The sequence below is a fragment of the Aythya marila genome, assembly GCF_965140915.1.
Source record: "Aythya marila genome assembly, chromosome: 3".
NCBI classification, from domain to species: Eukaryota; Metazoa; Chordata; class Aves; order Anseriformes; family Anatidae; genus Aythya; species Aythya marila.
The window spans coordinates 34,145,742-34,164,005 of NC_139044.1; the positions used below are offsets into that span (position 1 = coordinate 34,145,742).

The window sequence follows — 18,264 nt, forward strand, 5'->3', positions numbered from 1 at the left end:
CCAGTCCACTGGGACCTCTCCAGATTCACAAGATCGTTGAAAAATAATTGAGAGAGGTCCCGCGATGGCGTCAGCCAGCTCCTTAAGCACCCTGGGATGAATCCCACCCAGTCCCACAGACTTGTATAGATCCAGGTGGAGCAGCAAATCCCGCACATGTTCAGGGTTGGTTGGGAGTTGATCATTCCCACCATCGTGGTCCTCCAGCTCAGGGCACCTGGGGTGTATTTGCTTCGGCTGCGTAGAAGCTATCACGCATAAATGCCAGGCTCCGGATCCTCACTCACTATTCAGGTCAAGGACCGGGCTGCAAGTTTTGGCTTTAATTTGGTTATGTGCCTACATTGCTGTTTCCTGGCAGATCATGGGAAGGAGGTCGGCTGGCTTGCGGCAGCTTACGTGCACGTGGCTTTTAGGCTGCAGCCAAAGCGTTCCTCTAGATCTGGAAGTTTGAAGATGGTTGGAAAAGCCATCTGAGTGGTTAGAAAGCTGCCTGGCAGAGAAGGACCTGGGAGTACTGGTGGCTAGTCGACTGAATATGAGCCAGCAGTGTGCTCAGGTGGCCAAGAAGGCCAACAGCATCCTGGCTCGTACAAGAAACAGCGTGGCCAGCAGGACTAAGGAAGCCATTGTGCCCCTGTACTTGGCTCTGGTGAGGCCGCACCCCAAGTACTATGTTCAGTTCTGGGCCCCTCGCTACAAGAAGGATATTGAGGGGCTCCAGTGAGTCCAGGGAAGGGCAACAAAGCTGGTGAGGGATCTGGAGAACAAGTCTTATGAGGAGCGGCTGAGGGAGCTGGGATTGTTCGGTCTGGAGAAGAGGAGGCTCAGGGGCGACCTTATCGCACTCTACAGATACCTTAAAGGAGGCTGTAGTGAGGTGGGGGTTGGTCTGTTCTCCCACGTGCCTGGTGATAGGACGAGGGGGAATGGGCTAAAGTTGCACCAGGGGAGGTGTAGGCTGGATGTTAGGAAGAACTTCTTCACCAAAAGGGTCGTTAGGCATTGGAACGGGCTGCCCAGGGGAGTGGTGGAGTCACCATCCCTGGAGGTCTTTAAAAGACGTTTAGGTGTGGAGCTTAGGGATACAGCTTAGCGGAGGACTGGTTAGTGTTACATCAGAGGTTGGACTACGTGGTCTTGGAGGTTTCTTCCAACCTAGGTGATTCTGTGTTGCGGTCTCCAAGCTGGGATACAACCACCTGTTAGTTCGGCATAACTGAATTTTGTGTTCCTTGCACTAGCTGTTCCTTCACCTCCTCTTCAGAGACAAGGACATGCATCTCTTTCACGCTCCTTCATTAGTAAAGAAACCAGGATAGATTAAAGCCCCTTTCTTCACGTCAGTAAGATACCTGCCTTTGGTTTCAGTGAAAATTCAGGCCCTGGCACCTGAAGTTTCTTCTGGATGGTGTTTCTTCTATATAGGGTAATTTCATTTCCCTGTTGAAGACTTACAAGGACGTAGTAACAAAAGCAAAGGCATAAAACAGGCCAGGAGGCATAGGCTGCTTTTGAGCCTGCAGCAGACTATAGGTATGATATTATCATTTCAGACAAATACAGTCTACGTAACGTGAACAGTTTCAGCACGCTTGCACTCTGCCAAAAGCCAGAAAACGCGACCTTCATTTTATGACCAGATGGAAAAGAAAAACAACAACGACAAAAATTAAGAGAAGGAACTTTTCCTTCACCTAAATTTTATTATTTTGCAACTCCTTCAGGTGTCCACAAGGAATTATCAACACCCTCCTCTCCCCTCCCCACGCCCCCCCCCACCAAAAAAAAATAAAAAATAGAGGGACATTGTGGCATAGAGGTACAATTTCAGTTCACACCAGAAGACATTCTTCTCACTGAAGTACAGCTAAGCCCCACAAAGTATCAAAACAAAACAAAACAAAACAAAACAAAAAGAGATGTATTTATGAGTTAGTTTTATGTGCCGGCATTATTTCCTTGTCTGGTCTCGTATTCAGGGCAAGATCTATCTGGGGGGGAACGTGTAATGCTGTGCAAGGTTGTTTGGTGGTATGAGCGACAACATGACTTTAAAATTTTGAGCTGTTTGTATAGAAGCAAAGTACAGAAGAGTACACTATCCCCGAGGGCAATGTAGAAACTACCTGTTGCTTCTCAGGTTTAAAAGTTAAAAGGTGTAAGCAGCTGTTTGAGTACCATACTGACGTATACGTGAACATTTTCCTCTCCAATGTCCAAGTTGGAGTGCAACATTTTTCATCGTGCTCTCAGATCAGGATTCTGATTCTAACAATGGTTCCTAGTGCAAATTCCCAGAGAAGGGGGAAGCAAAGCAGTCCTGACTGCTTTGAATGAGATGGAGAGAGCAAACAAACGTAGACGAAGCAGATAAACCTGTAGGAATGTTTTCAGATAATTGCCACTGTCCAAAAGCTTTAGAGTGGTTGAATCCTTCAAAGTTCATTACTGAAAACTCCGGCAGCATCACTGAATTTGAAGGAGTTAGATAGACTTGCACCATTGCAGAGCCTCAGCCACAGTTTAAATGGGCACTGCCTCTAACTTCACAAGAATGAAAGATGTCATCTTTCTACCTTGTCAGCTACTGGCAGACCTAGAGAAAGAAAAAACAAGAGTTGTTAACATTAGGATTTAATGCTTTTTTTAGGACATCTCACCAAATGTGTAATATTGAGTAGTAACCGGACAACAAATGAAAGGGAAGAAGAAGGAGTAGAAGGTACTTGCATGGCCTTAATTTCCGTGGCAATTGACAACAACCACAATGCGCAATGATTTCTAAGTGCCTTACACCATTGACCCTTGAGGCACAAAAACGGGATTCCCACATTAGGTAAGGGGAGTAGATTCCCTCTCAAAACACGAGAGTCTGGGGACCGCGACTGAGTACTGAAAATCTTAAGGCTAGGATGTTCACGTACCAGAAAGGAAACTCACATTTTAGCACTAAACAACTACCTTTTGAGGCAGGCTGGGAACCGGTTCTTTTTAACCCAGGGTCCATTTCAGCATCTTCAAAGCTAAAGAAATGGTTGACTGCTCTGTTGAATTGTGCTCCAGGCAGAAAGACTCATGTTCCTATTAACAGAAAGAGCTTAATACCTTGCTTCCATCCTAAAGATGAGTTTTGGATTCAAACATACCCCATCCAAGATGAACAACTACCTTAACTTCGTGGGGTTTATATTCTGCATAAGAGATTTGTAACGTCAAGCTTCACAGCTTCTCCTCTGGATGCAGGAAGGAGGCTACAGATGTAGAAAAGGGCAAGACAACTTCCAAAACTAAATTGCATTGCCACAAAACTAATGTAAAGTATCCCTGCAAGCACAGAAACTCCTTTGCAAGCCACAACAGATTAGACATTAGGGCTAAAGAGTGCGGAAAAGATTGTTTAACAACTGTATGCATACTGCCAACTTTATGAGCCAGTCAAACGGAGATGAGAACTTGAGATGCCAACTGTGGCTTGGATATGCTGTGCACCATAGATTTGGAAGCGCCTCAATTCTGCGCCTCAATTCTGCGGTCCCCCGTCCCGGTCCCCTGTCCCGGTCCGTTGTGGCATCCCAAGCAAGCTGCTCCAATACCTTTCTATGGACAGCGGTGAGGCTTACTTGTAGTATCCTGGATCTTTCTTCCTGCGCTTCTTGAAGACAGGGGTGATATTGGCTATCCTCCTGTCTTATTGTCTTTATCCTCCTTATCTGGAGTCTTGTAGTAGACTCCCACCACTGTGTCTCCCATAGCAGCCTACCCTTTAATTTTTACTGACAAGTTCTCCAGCTGTCCATCACCCTCCCCCAGCTGGAGCTGGATAGACTCTAATTGCTCCCTCACATAAAGGGCAATCCCACCCCCTTGCTTCCCCAGTCTGTCTCTCCTAAAGAGGACATAGCCCTCAATGTCAGCATTCCAGTCATGTGAGGTGTCCCACCACGTCTCAGTGATCGCAACGAGATCGTGGCCCCGTGACCGAACACAGATCTTGAGCTCATCCTGATTATTTCCCGTGCTCCGTGCACTGGTGTACAGGCACTTTAGGGATGCAGCAGGTACAGTTACCCCGGGGGGATGCAAGAAGAAGATACTGGACGGGGGATTGGGAATGCTACCTTCTCTGAGGAGACCTCAGACAATCCTATGGGAGAGCTCAGAAGTTTTTCCCTGTCTTCAACAGTGGCAGTAGTGTGAAACGTGTTCATCTGATTCGTGTCAATATGGAACAATGCTAGGGCCGCAAGGTATGATGAATGTGACCTTCTGTCCTACAGACCCTTGTATAACCACAAGTCTAAGACAGACAGAGTGGTTAATGTATGTAGTTCTTGTACCTTGCAAAGGAATGTTTTAGCAATTCCTGTCAAGAGAGAGCTTGAAGGGAAATGCATTTGTAGGCTTTTCCTTGAAGTCTCTGGTATTTGGGGGAGGGGCGGGGGGGGTCAGAATAGCTGCTAATTATTACGACTATCGCATGGGACACTACGCAAGTCTCTGTTATCTGGCCAGGAGATTGAGACGGGGAAAGCTGAAGAACGACTGAAAGACAAAGCTTGCAGGGGATGCTGCACAAGTCTCTGATATACAGCCAAGTTGGACAAAGGAGAAGGACAAGAGGGAGGAAGACTATGAGCCTTCAGCATGAGAGACCCCCAGAGGGACCACCAGAGACTGATACGCATGCTCCAGTAGGAGGGTTTGGATTCTGGAAACTAATTATAATAACCCTGTTTTTATGGTTTTTGTTTGTTTGTTTGTTTTGTTTTGTTTTGTTTTAGAAGCAGTAATGAATATGTGTTAGCCTAGGAGCATAAAAATCAGCTGCTTGATGTAAGTGGTGTGCGTCTGGGTGGAACAGAGACTCCCGGTGCACGCAGCGCTGTTTGCTTACCTCTATTCCTTTTAATAAATTGTAAACTTTGATTATAGTCCTATTTTGAAGACTGAGCCATTTATAACAGTAGTGAGGACTTCCCCCACAGCCCTTCTTTGTCACCTTTAGCTTCCCCTCCCTTCCCCCATCAAACCTAGTTTAAAGCCCTGGTGATCAGCCCAGAGAGCTTGCTCCCCAACACACTTGCGCCCTACTTGCCCAGTCCTGGTCCCCAGATTTCTGCGCCAGGAACATGATTCCACAGACCCTTCAAGCCTTTCTGCATCTTTAAAGATGCTGAAATGGTCCCTGGCTTAAGAAGAACTAGTTCCCCGCCTGGCACTACGAATTGTTGCTTAGGGCTAAAAGCTGAGGCTCTTGCCTTTTATGTGAACAGCCAGGGAGACTCAGCCTTCCTTCTCTGTTGAGTTCGGTGCTGCCTAGCCTTAACATTTTCAGTACTCAGTAGTGTCCCCCAGGCTCTTGTATTTTGAGAGGGATTGCACTCCCCTTACATCATATGGGAATCCCAGTTTTCTGTCTCAAGGGTGAATGGTGTAAGGCACTTGTAAATCATTGCAGGTTGTTGTTGTCCACTGGCATGTAAATTAAGGCCAGGCAAGTACCTTCTACTGTTTCTTCTTCCCTTTCATTTGTTGTCTGGTTTCTACCAAATATTACGTATTTGGTGAAATGCCTTAAAACAACATTACTTTTTAATTAACAACTTATTTTTTTTTTCTCTCTAGGTCTGCCAGTAGCTGACAGAGTAGAAAGGTGCTTCTCTCTCTTTCTTGTATAGAGTTAGAGGCAATGCCTGATATGGGGATGCAGCTGGAGCTGGGAGGGGACAGACCCAGGACAGGTGACCCAAAGGGGCATTCCGTACTGTATGGGGTCATGCTGAGCAATATATAGGGGTGCCTAGCCGGGATGGGGGGGCCGGCTGCTCGGGGTTAGGCTGGGCATCAGTCAGCGGGTGGTGAGCTATTGTACTGTGCATCACTTATTCCGTACACATTAGTAGCAGCAGTACTATTCTCGTTATTGTTTGTGTTTTTTTTTTTTTTTTTTTTTTTCTTTTTTCTCCTGTCTTAATAAACTGTCTCTGTCTCAACCCACAGGCTTCGTTTTCCTATTTCTCTCCCCCATCCCAGAGAGCGAGGTGGGAGGGTGAGCGAACGGCTGTGTGGTGCTTAGCTGCCAGCTGGGGGAAACCACAACGACAGCAATGTAGGCATGTAACCAAATTAAAGCCAAAACTTTCAGCCCGGTCCTTGACCTGAATAGGGAGTGAGGACCCGGAGCCTGGCATTTACAAGTGATAGTTTATATGCAGCCAAAGTAAATACTGTAGTCGGAGGTCATGGCGCTACATTTTGAAAAGTCTGGCATAAAGAAGAGATCTCAGAAAAGCAAATTTAAGCAACATTAATGTCAATAAAAGTCTTTCTGATTGCTATATTCTTTATCTGTTGTGACTAGACAGATGAAAATCTATGATGGCAAGTTTGCCTTTAAGTTAATTTTCTTTTTTCTTTCTTTTTTTTTTATTTATTTTATTTATGTTTATTTATCTTATTTTAACAGGCTCTGTACTAATTTTCCTCACAGAATGACTAACAGAAATATGACCCTTGTGCACCTTTTGTAGTTAATTCATTAGGTCAACTCTAACCACTAAGCCCCTTGTCAGGTTATTGCTCTTAGTGATAAGGAGCAATTGACCTTAAAACATTGAAGCCAGGTAGATGAGCCTATTCCACAAGGTCTTTTGGCTCCACCTTTGATAAGTGAAATCTGCCAGGTGGGGATCATTTGGCCTTTGCTATATAGGAAGCATGAGGACTAATAGGAGTAATTGCCTCTTCAGGGGAGTTTGAGGCTCAGGTTACCTAGGGTGCTTTTCTACTGTCATGGTGAAAGGGACTCAGGGTTCCCCAGTAGGCTGCTTTTCCTCCATGTTTTCCACTGTCTCTGTGAAAGAGTTTTAGAGACTCTATGAGATAGCTATGCTGGTGGTGCCTTCTCAGTACAATAAAACCCTGGTGGTACTACTTCACTGGGCAGTGACTCAAGTTCAGAAGCTGGCAGGTAAGTGTTCCTGGGTTCTACAGTTGTTTCATGTTGGGGAGTTTGAGTACTTCCTTCACCTTGCCTGTTTCCATTGAAGTCACATGGATTCTAAGCTGCCTTCCCAGCCCTAAAAATAATAATAATAATGAAAAAAACTCAGAAGCTCAAGTGCATGCAGGTGAGGCTGACTTCAAAGAATATTTTTAAGTATTTGTTAAGATTGAACAACAGGCTGTATGGAAAAAGGTGCCTTACTGTGAATTCTTACCTTGCTTTGTGGTAAGAAGCTTCGTTGCCCTTCTCTGGACTCACTCGAGCACCTCGATGTCCTTCTTGTAGTGAGGGGCCCAAAACTGAACACAGTACTCGAGGTGCGGTCTCACCAGAGCCGGGTACAGGGGGACAATCACTTCCCTAGCCCTGCTGGCCACACTGCTTCTTATGCAAGCCAGGATGCTGTTGGCCTTCTTGGCCACCTGAGCACACTGCTGGCTCATATTCAGCCAGCTATCCACCTATACTCTCAGGTCCTTCTCTGCCTGGCAGCTTTCCAACCACTCATCTCCCAGCCTGTAGCTCTGCCTGGGGTTATTGCGCCCCAGGTGCAGGACCCGGCACTTGGCCTTGTTGAACTTCATACAGTTGACCTCAGCCCATCAGTCCAGCCCATCCAGATCCTCCTGCAGAGCCTTCCTACCTTTGAGCAGATCGACACACGCACCTAACTTGGTGTCATCTGTGAACTTACTGAGGGTGCACTCGATCCCCTCATCCAGATCATCAATAAAGATATTAAAGAGAACTGGCCCCCGTACTGAGCCCTGGGGAACGCCACTAGTGACTGGCCTCCAACTGGATTTGACTTCATTCACTATGACTCTTTGGGCCCAGCTATCCGGCCAGTTTTTAACCCAATGAAGCGTATGCCTGTCCAAGCAATGAGCAGCCAGTTGCTTGAGGAGAATGCTGTGGGAAAGGGTGTCAAAAGCCTTACTTTTAATAGTGTTTATTGAACATTTAGATTCCTTTGTCTCATGAAATCACCAGCTCTTGGGAAAAGACATTGCTTTCAAGCCAGGTACGCTCCACTGTTTCTGTGGATGCTTAATCTTGCCATTGCTGGGACACTGATATTTACTTCTGAATTTACAGTGTGTTTTATTTCGAGTTTTGTCTGTAATTCTACATGCAAGAAACAAATATTGATTCAGCCACAGAATTTAATGTTACCCTCCTAACTCACTGATCTAGCTAGACACATGCAATGCCCATTTTTTTGTTATCTGAATGCCTGGGCAGAAAATTCCACACCAGTTGTCATGAAGAGTAAATAGAGTAGCAACCAAACAACTGTGCAGTCATGAAATCAAGTTTCTCTCAGATGTGCTTAGAATCCACACTGGCTGTTCCACTCTTCTGATTGCTTTTTGCCAGAGTTCATTTTCTGGGTGACATGGGACAGCAAGAAGCAGAAAGAATTTCTGAGAAATGACTGCATCCTCAATCTCTGGGCAGTGACAAGAGCAGCACAAACTGACCTTATCTATCACTGATGAACGGTCCCCATAAATACAAACAATGCAGGAAAGCAGCTGATATTGCAGCTTCTTTGGTAAAACTCCATGATTTAGTGCGTAATACAGCGGCGCTTACTGTGTAACTTTACTACAGAAGTCCAGGATTTACGGCAGTTCACTCTGCAAGCACATTGCCGAACACTGAGATTGGTATGAGGGAGAATTCGAAGAGTAGAAAGCATGGGTAAATATAATACATGGTCTTTGCTCCTTTTAGCTGCTTTGTTTAATCTTTGATATGTATTTACCGGTTAGCTGAGAGACTTTTGAGGACCTAGATCAAACAAAGCTCTCACGTGTGTTTATTTTTAATACATGAGTACATATATTCACACATCTATGGCATAATTTATCTGGAAATGTGGATGAAGAGTTACAGGTTTGCTTGTACAGTGGTAGTTGTACAAGCAATATCTATAACCAGTTGATTATTCTTAGAAGAAACTCTGATAAGGATTTTTGTTTGGTTTTATTAGTCTACAATTCCTATTTTGTTTCATTAATGCTACTTTATATCTGATACTTCAGATGTCAGAAGCACTAATAGAATATAGGCAGTAACTATAAATACTGCTTGTGCCACAGATCTTAGAATACATCTTTTCCTGACTTACAGCCTTTGGTATTCACTGATCTGCCTGATTTTGCTTAACAGGGAGAGAAAAAAAGGAGAAGTGATATGGGGGTTGAGAGGCAGAACATGACAGCTGTTTGTGTATTTTCTGTTTTGAAACCATAAGGAAGACAATACAAAAGCAATTTAAGATAATACATTTCTCACATTAATGTTTTTTCTTACCATTAATTCATCTTTGTTGATGGTATGCACACACTGCTGCCTCTCAAAATCAGTGACATCTTTCTGTCTTGCTTTTTGACATCTGGCTGCATTGTAATAAGACATTGTATGGAATTCCTTTATGAATATGAATAGAAAAGTTGAATAGATACCTGAATGATGAACATTCATTGCAATAAACCATGCTATGCTGTGCCATAACATGTCTAGTAGGGACTGGAAAAAGCAGCATCTTCATTTGTTTATTTATTCAGCAATAGTCTGAACTTGTCTTTCTTCAGCACCAGAAAACACTGCAGTAAGCGTACTGCTAATATCCTGAGGAACCTCACTTAGTTTGCCTTTCTTTAGATGCTGCCTTAGGGTGTGTTGTCAGTGTGACTCAATAGCTTCATTGACTCCTGATGCCCTATGCAAGAGGAGCCTTAAGCAAGGCAAAGCACTTGCTCTCTTCCACCACAATCACTTCCAAAGATGTTCCCCCAGTGCAACACTGTGAAAAGCCATGGTTTTTAGGAAAGGATAAGTGAGACAGTGGGACAAGGAATCAGGCTTGTAAAGCGAATTTTTCATTGCTTTACTATGAAAAGTATGTTTTAAATTATTTTGTTCTTTAGTGGATGCCTTATGAGCGCTCAGATTTAACTTGGCAGCTTCATTGAGAAACTCCCATTTTCATATTGCATGGGTAGGACTATGGTATAGTACAACATTACTGTGACAGCTCAGCAAAGATCCTTGAGCATGTACCATGTTGTAAATCTGCTGTAATGGAAGAAAATGTTCCTGGTCACTTTAGGGGACATGGAGGTCTCTTTGCTGTCTTTCCCCTCATTTTGCAGTGGAAATCAAGGCATAGTCAGATGCAGGTCGTAGGATGTCAAGCTGCCTGTTAGTGACAGTTCCCATCTTAGCATGTTGCTATTTGGTATATGATGCCTTCTGCTCACTCTCTGGTGTCTATACAGCTTTCAGTATTCAGATATTCAACTTTAAAAGCTTTCCCCAATTTAACACAGAGTCCCTGATGCATCTTTAACTAGGGAGGATAATTAGATGAACCAGGCACACAATGATGTTCCACTAAGGATAGTCTCTGTGACAAACCTTTGAAAAGCAAAAGATAAACTCCCACTGGAATACATAAAGAAACAGTAACCATATGGGGATTGTGATGTTGAATATATCTGAGAAATCAAGAAAAAATATATATCAGGATAAGTCAACATATGGCAGGCATCAGCAAGGCTTAGGCATTCTCAGCTTGAACTGTGTGCTTCTTGCACAGGTCACAGAATAAATACTAATGCCAGGAAAAAAAAAAAAAAAAGAAAAAGATCAAAGTTTGCCCATGAGTTAAAAGTAACTCAACATGTGGGCACAGCAAGTAATTTGTGCAGCAAAATGAGCAGCGTAATATATCGCAAGCTGGTGCTTCTAACACCTGATTGCAACCACAGGGGTATAGCCACCTCAGTTCCCTCACCCTGCAGCTTGTTCCTCTGATCACCACTATTTGCATTTTGAAAAAAGAGTAATCAGACTTCATATCTCAGGGCAGTCAGTGATCATATGAAGGAATACTTAGAATTTTCCTTTGCTCAAATCTTATAAAATGCTGATCATCGTGGGTTCTGAAAAAGCACCTGAAACAAAAATTAAACCATTGTTTTTTTGTCCCATCATTTTTTAGGGATTGCTTCCTGACTCTTTATCATCTTCTGCTCAGGATTGTTCAACAGGTCAGGTATGTTTTAGAGAAGTCTTCCGTTCAATTGGAGCACCAGGCATCAGCCCCAGCCAGCAGTGTTGTAACTGATTTGACAAAGCAACAGTTGGGTGACATCATCTATGGTAGGAAGAGTTTCCTCTCTTTCTAGAGGCAGTTCATACATTCAGAACTGGTCAAATTTGTTTTGCAATGCACCAGTCTATCATTTGGTGAAAGTGAGTTAGCAATTTCCAAGGTAATTCCCCTATTTCCCTGCCAACAGCTCTGACAGGAGCCCCTGGGGAAATAACTATTAAGGAAACATCTGTGTGTGTCCTATCTGTCAGTATCTCAACAACTCCAGTAGTGGAGGCTGACATGAAGGACCTGCCAGCTTTAACAGAGCCCAAATTCTGAGGCAGCTGAGATTAGCACAAACTCTGACTCAAGAGTGATAAAGTCCTAGAGATATACTGAACAGTGCAAATTGCTGTTTTCCTAAATGTATTATGTTCACCTTGATACAATATATGTCAATTTTTACAATAAAAATCTCCCTTGAGAACTTACTGTAGGATTAGTATTGTCATCTGTCTAGTGTCATCTGTCTGGTGATGATACATCGTATTGTCATCTTGTCAAAATGATTAAGTGAGCTAAAAAGCCAGAATTTTAGCAGTTTCATGATAAATAAAATGCATGAAGTTCTTGTTTGTCGGCACCTGCTGTGTTTCAGTAATTTGGCTCTGAAGGGTGAGGGAAAAGAAAAAAGAGGGTGGAGAGAAAGACAGCTAAGGAAAACCACTAATCTTGAGAAAAATAAGATAGGCAGATTGCACAATCACCCTTAAAATTAAAATCACTCAACAAATGGGTAATTTTATTTATATTTGAGGATGAAAATGATAGAGCAACTTGCTACTTCACCTTCTTAGAAGTAAAATTTACATGACAGCTGTTACCTAATATCTTCTACAACATTTTCAGGGGAAGAGAATACATTAATATCCTCCTTGCCATAAAATGGACCAGTGAACAATTTCAAACTAAGCCTGAAATACAGCTTTGCATAATACCTAGGTCAGGACAGTTTCTTCAATTAGATCATGAGTACAACTGTGATCTGATGTCATCTTTAATATTTATTAAAAACAGGGAGATGTTGCAAGTGACATTAGTGACGGAGGCTATACTGTAGTTATCTTCTTATACAAACTTATAATCAAGTTGAAAACATTTGATATTTTGGATTTAGATATTACACAAGCATTTCCAATTGAATAAAATTCAACCATTAAATTTGATGTAGGACTGCTACAGGCAGTTGTGGGGCATACGTAATGACCTTCCATGGCATCTTAGATTTATATGCCTACTGCTATGTCACAACCTAAGAGAGCATGGCTGATTTGACCTGCTCACTACTGCAATCAGTGGGGAGAATCAGAAATCATATTTAGTCCACATAATATAGACACCTATTAATTTGGGTATTCAGCCTACTGCCCACTGACTGCATAGGATTTGGCAGCTTTGGAAAGCAGCTGTTACAGATATCAACCTTTCTTGTCAGTCCATTGGTCAATATGGTCCTAAATATTCATGTTTAATCTGCTCCTTTTTGTCTCATCTTCACACTATTAAAAACCCTTTCAAAATTACAAGAGCACCTCCTTGACTATGGATCATGATAGGCTAAAATGAAGGATCAGGCCTTTTCATGAGCTCCTTTAGGTCTGCCCAAAGGATGGTTTTCTGAAGATCATCTTTCTTCCCTTTTCCTTATCCTGCTGAAAGAATATATGAAACGTTAAACAGTTAAGCTTAGAAATCATTACAAAGAAGTTATTGTGAGAGTCATTTCCCTAAACTTCTACTACTGGGAGCAATTTTCAGAGTTGAAGCTTGAAAACACAAGAAAGAAAATGTCCTAGAATATAAGTAAACTTTCATTTTGCATTTTTAAGGTTGCAAGTATGAATAAGGACATGAGGGGAATAACAGCACCCTCTTTGAGAAGAAGTTTCAATCGTCCTACTCATGTACTGGAATGTCCAAATGCTGTTTCTCACCCAAAAAAGATTATGTGCAAGCATAATGAACCATGGAAGTTGTTAAACACACCATCAGTCACACCTGAGTCTTGCAAATGACAGAACGTTACAGGATTTCTTGCTCTCTGTCACGGGTAAGCTCTGCTCCTGCACTTGGCCTACGTCTTGCTCAGGCCTCAGTGCGATTGCTCCTCAAATAGGAGCAAGGGAGCCCCGGGCAGAGCTCATACCAGGACACAACCTGATAAGGAACCTGAGCTTGACTACAAATCAATCACTTTATCTAATAAACATGACAGGAAAAGCCTCATTCCTTTGTTATCTACAGAATGTGGTGAAGTCTGACACTGCCTCACTCCCTTGTTCAGGGTTAAGGGGGAGGAAGGGGGGGATTTTGCAACCTGATTCCTAATCCAAGTAGTGAAAGAACTGAATCCTGGAAAATTCCTGACCAAAAGACAATGGCCTTGCAATCCTATAAATAGGGATCCCAAACAAGAACCCATAGAGCTCTCCAGGGAGCACAGTGGGCTGCACCCTCAATCTCTCCCTGAGCTGGGATACCTCTCTGGGTACCCCTGAGGGGAAGCACATCACGGGGCTGACTCCTTGGGGAACAAGCTGATCTGAAGACAGATGCTGATGAGGGAGTAGGGCTAGTAATTCCTTCTGAAGGGGGATTTTGGAAGTGCATGACTGGATTCAGACCCCCAGGGACCCGCAGTAAGTCTTGGGTGAACCTTGCCATTCATGAATCTTTAACTAAGTCACTGTTTCTATTGTAGCAAATTCCTTTAGATCATGGCATTAATTGGCTGATACTTAGATACTGATTGAGTATAATCTAAACTTCTTATTTGTTATACAGGTATATAATAAATCTTTAATTGCTGCTACATTAGAATTGTGTAAAATCAAATTCTATGACACTGGCCTAGTCTAGTTTGCAACAGAAAGAAAGGTCAATCTAATGAAGAATTAGGAGCTCATAAACTGTCCAGGATGACCTATGCATATTTATACTATTGCTCCTGATTCCAGAAAAGTGGAAAGAATGCTGGAGCTGACTGGCTGTTCTAGTCAGGGGCTAATATTACAGTTGTGGGCTACAGCTATGGCAAAACTCTCCCCAGTTAGTTTTTAAGACTTTGAAGTTACCAATGCAGTATTCAGTGTTCTCTGCCGAAATATTTCTACACTTCTGCAGTTAGAGACATTACTTTTGACAATGGAGCTATCTATATTTCCCTGCATTTAAATAAATCTTTTCACCAGTTCAGTACAAGAACATGGACAAAGAAAGTGTTTGTATAGTAAGGACATGCTCCATTTCCCTCTCAACAGATTGAACTTGAGAGCCAGAGAACAGTGCTGTCGCTGATAGAAGCCCCTGCACGTTCAAGTTACAGTAACACAAAGAAAAGGAAAGCTGCTGGGAGCAGGCCAATGGAGCAGACCAAGAAATCAGTACCATTAAATATATGGGAAAGAGTTAAGTGTACATATCAACTGGAAAGCTGTTGACTGAGGATATTCATACACCACTACTGTTACGTCCTTCTGTGTTTTAAGCACATTTCTTCTAACAGCCTTAATCACAAAGGCTTTTCTTCCTTATGATCATACTAATAGATTTTAACCTAGACAATGCCATGACAGTGAGTAAACTATGCATTAATTCCTTTCCTCATTTCAGTCACTTACAAGGGTTGTTCTTTCTGTCTGATATTATCATTAATAACTACAGAAATTAAAATGTAACCATAATGTAAGCTTATGCATTTGCAGTGAACTTCTTCTGATGCCATACAGCTTAGAACATGGCTAAAAGCACCATGACACATTTTCCATTTATATCAATAAAAACCCATTTATCTGCTTATTAATAGTAAAACTATTAGCTTAAAAATACTTCTGTAAGAGAAAGTGCCACCTCCATTAAGTGATGCTGAAGTTTGGACAGTACAAGCAGCAATAAAATTACACTGTGTCAGCACCTTAGTAAAAATATCTTTTCACCCAGCAGTTGATAACAGAATGTGATAATGTCATGTCTGAATTAAAACAACAAGGATATTTATGCAGTGGTCTACCAAAGAGCACTCAGCATAAAGAACACACCTGTCAAATATATCTATTTGTTCTACATTCTCATTGCTTAAAAATACACATCTTACATGTCCATTTTCACGAAGACCTTTTGAGGTCCTTACAGTGGCATTGGTTTAATACATTGCAACAACGGATTGATAGCAAATTGCTTTGTTAAAATAGAATTGTAGAACTGCACCAGAGAGCTTCAGGCATTTCCTAAGCAACTTTCTAATACTCTTTTATTATACTCCTTATTGATATATTCAAGAGCACTTGTTTGTATATGATTTCTTCAGACATTTGTCTAAGGAAACCATGAAATCAGGCCACAAAATAGCTATTTCTCAAAAATGTATACTTCCAAATACAGCTCAGATTTGGTCTAACGCAGTCTCCAAGGCAAGGGCAATTAGGAATAGTTACTGCTAGAATCACTTTTACTTTCGTATGGTCATTAAGCAGAAATTTGAGAATCCTCAACAAAGATAATTAACTAAGAATACAATAGTCCACATTTTCAAAACTCACAATTTCTACAAATCAAATTAAGGCTCTCTCATTAGCCAAGCATGTGCATGTACATAACTCATTTGCTTGCAGCCATTTGCATACATCAGGTACGCAGAGATATGGGTGGATACATGACCTACAAGCAAAGAAATCTTTAGATTAAATGAACACATCTGTGTCTCAACCTATGTTGTTGCCCTGTGCATGAACTCCATGCAGCAAGGCACACAACTGGAGAATAAGGGAGGCGCAAGAAAGTAGCCACAAGCAGTCACTGGAAGCAGGTGCCTGGGAAAGCACTTGGCAGTGAATGAGGATGACCAAATTCCTGGGCTATCCCACAGCTACACTTCTTTGGCTGGGTGGTGGATTGATTTGCAGCACACAACACATGCACTCCCTGAGCAGTGGCGCATGTCTTCTAAAACCACACCACATGCAGTAGTGAATGAAACAGGGGACAGGTAAAAGCATATGATCCAACAGATCTGAAAGTGTAAAAACTCTTCCATAGGCCAAGAGATGAGCTGTGTTTCTGTGTTTCCCCTTTGGTAAACATATAAAAAACTCAAGATGTTTTGCAGAGGAAATAATTACCTCAGAAACTTGTTAGGTGCCTTGAAAAAGAAAACAAGTACAATAATGCATGTGATCAAGTTGGTATATTTAGGTTTCTTAAAAGCTTTAGATAAGGCTCTTCACGGCATCTCACTCTGCTATGGACTACTATTAGAGAAAGGATACCAGAGCACAGAGACTGTATCTCTCCAAAGGCTCAAAGCAGCAGAGCAGAACACAGAATGTCCTCTCTTAAATAATAACTATTTGAAAGATAGGAAGCCAAATATACCTTTTATATTCTAAAAATACCTCCTCTTGCCAGTTTGATTTTATCCTAGAGATGATGATAATTCAGTGCTAAGCGATACCACTATCTCCCCTACACACACACTGTGAATCTTAACATTCAAAACACACAGCGGTGTTTGATCAAACGGAATGACAGACGCTTGCATTTCCATGAATACATCGATAACAACTGGCCTGTGTCCTCTCTGCAAACCAGGAGAGAACCTGTGCATATATCTGTGAATATTTCAGTTCCCCCCCCCTAAGACTATACATCTTAGGGGGCAGAGAAATGATAATAAAAATAAAAGCTTAAATTTTTAAGCTTCAACCTCCAAGCTTAACATCTTAAAAACTAGACAGCAAAGCACAGTTGTTCATAAATGGGGCTAGAGTTACCACTCCACCATTGCATTGACTAGATGTAAAATTTCCCAATGACTCTGCTGCATTAAGGGATATTTTTGTGATGCACTCACTCTTGTTAAATGGGATACACTTTTTTCTTTGTTCTTCTGATGCTTCAGAGAGAAAAAACAAAACATAACACCAAACCACACTCCCTGGTATAGAAGCTTGGCATATTATTGGGAGAGAAAGAAGGGAAGAGAATGGGAAAGCACAGGAGTATAGAGAGTCAAGTAAGATATCTGATCCTCTCTCTTTTGCCTTAAGCTATAAGGAAACCATTGCCTACATACTTAACCTACTTTCCAGATTTACTTTGTTTAGTACAGCCTATGAGGATTTTTAAGTAGTAGTTTATAAAGGGAAAATTATAAAACGAGTAAGTAACAAAAATGTCAGTGATGTGTACTTTGCACCCTATTGTGAATACAAAACGACTGTGACTTGGTATATATCTGGTCTCTCCAACTCGTATTCAAATGATGTGACAATGTTTTAAGCTTAAATTGCTACTGCTCATTTACAAATGAGTCCATCCTTTAGAAACAAGTTAGAAATCAGTCCCCAGGCTGTGTAGCATACAACTGCCTCTGCTACTGTTTGGAAAAGTGTCTGCATTTCCATTTCAGTCTTCACTTCCTCACAATCCCTTCCTGTTAATAGATATTTTACCAGCCTAAGCACATAAACTGGATCCTTACCAAAGCAATGAGAAAGAATATTTCTTCCTAATTTTGAGTTCATCCAACCTTTTTCCTCTCCTATCCATGCTTTCTAAGTGTATTTTTCCTTCTAGTATAATATATCCAACACTCGCTATGAATTGCATTACCCCGAACATAACCAAAATTTTGCCTGCGGGCTGCAATGGAAATTTCTCCAAGCCCTCAAGAGGGCTTTGATTCCCCAGGATAGAGCAAAAAGCACTTACCTTCTTTTTAACTTGGCCACATAGCCTGGGAATGCAGATATTTTCAGCATGTACTACTTTTCACTGACTGGGTTATACAGCTTTCTGGCTTACATTTAGTCTATACTGTTTTAGGCAAACATCGTTTCCAAAGCATAAGTATCCCCATATGTTAAAAATGCCAAAATTTACTAAGTGAGGTGACAGGCACTTTATATTCCAACTTCTTTCTTAAAATAACTGGGCATCTACTCTCCAATCCTGACAACTGTCAAACTTCTTAACAATTATATGTCTAATCAGCATACAAAAGAAATCAGATCTAATTATATTACGCCATTGCATGGATTGCTACAGCACCTTGGTTTGATCTTACAATTTGTTATCATGATGCTTC

The 18,264-nt window shown here is 41.9% G+C and overlaps 1 protein-coding gene across 1 annotated transcript in view; it reads right to left on the reverse strand.

Moving 5' to 3' along the window:
• Positions 1–2,488: 2,488 nt before the first annotated feature.
• The window catches only part of BTBD9 (BTB domain containing 9), a 142,700-nt gene continuing 126,924 nt past the window's right edge, over positions 2,489–18,264 (reverse strand). The window contains exon 13 of the mRNA XM_082756074.1: positions 2,489–2,599. Coding sequence (XP_082612200.1) covers positions 2,588–2,599 — 12 coding nt within the window. The 3' untranslated portion in view covers positions 2,489–2,587. The remainder of the gene's footprint in view (positions 2,600–18,264) is intronic.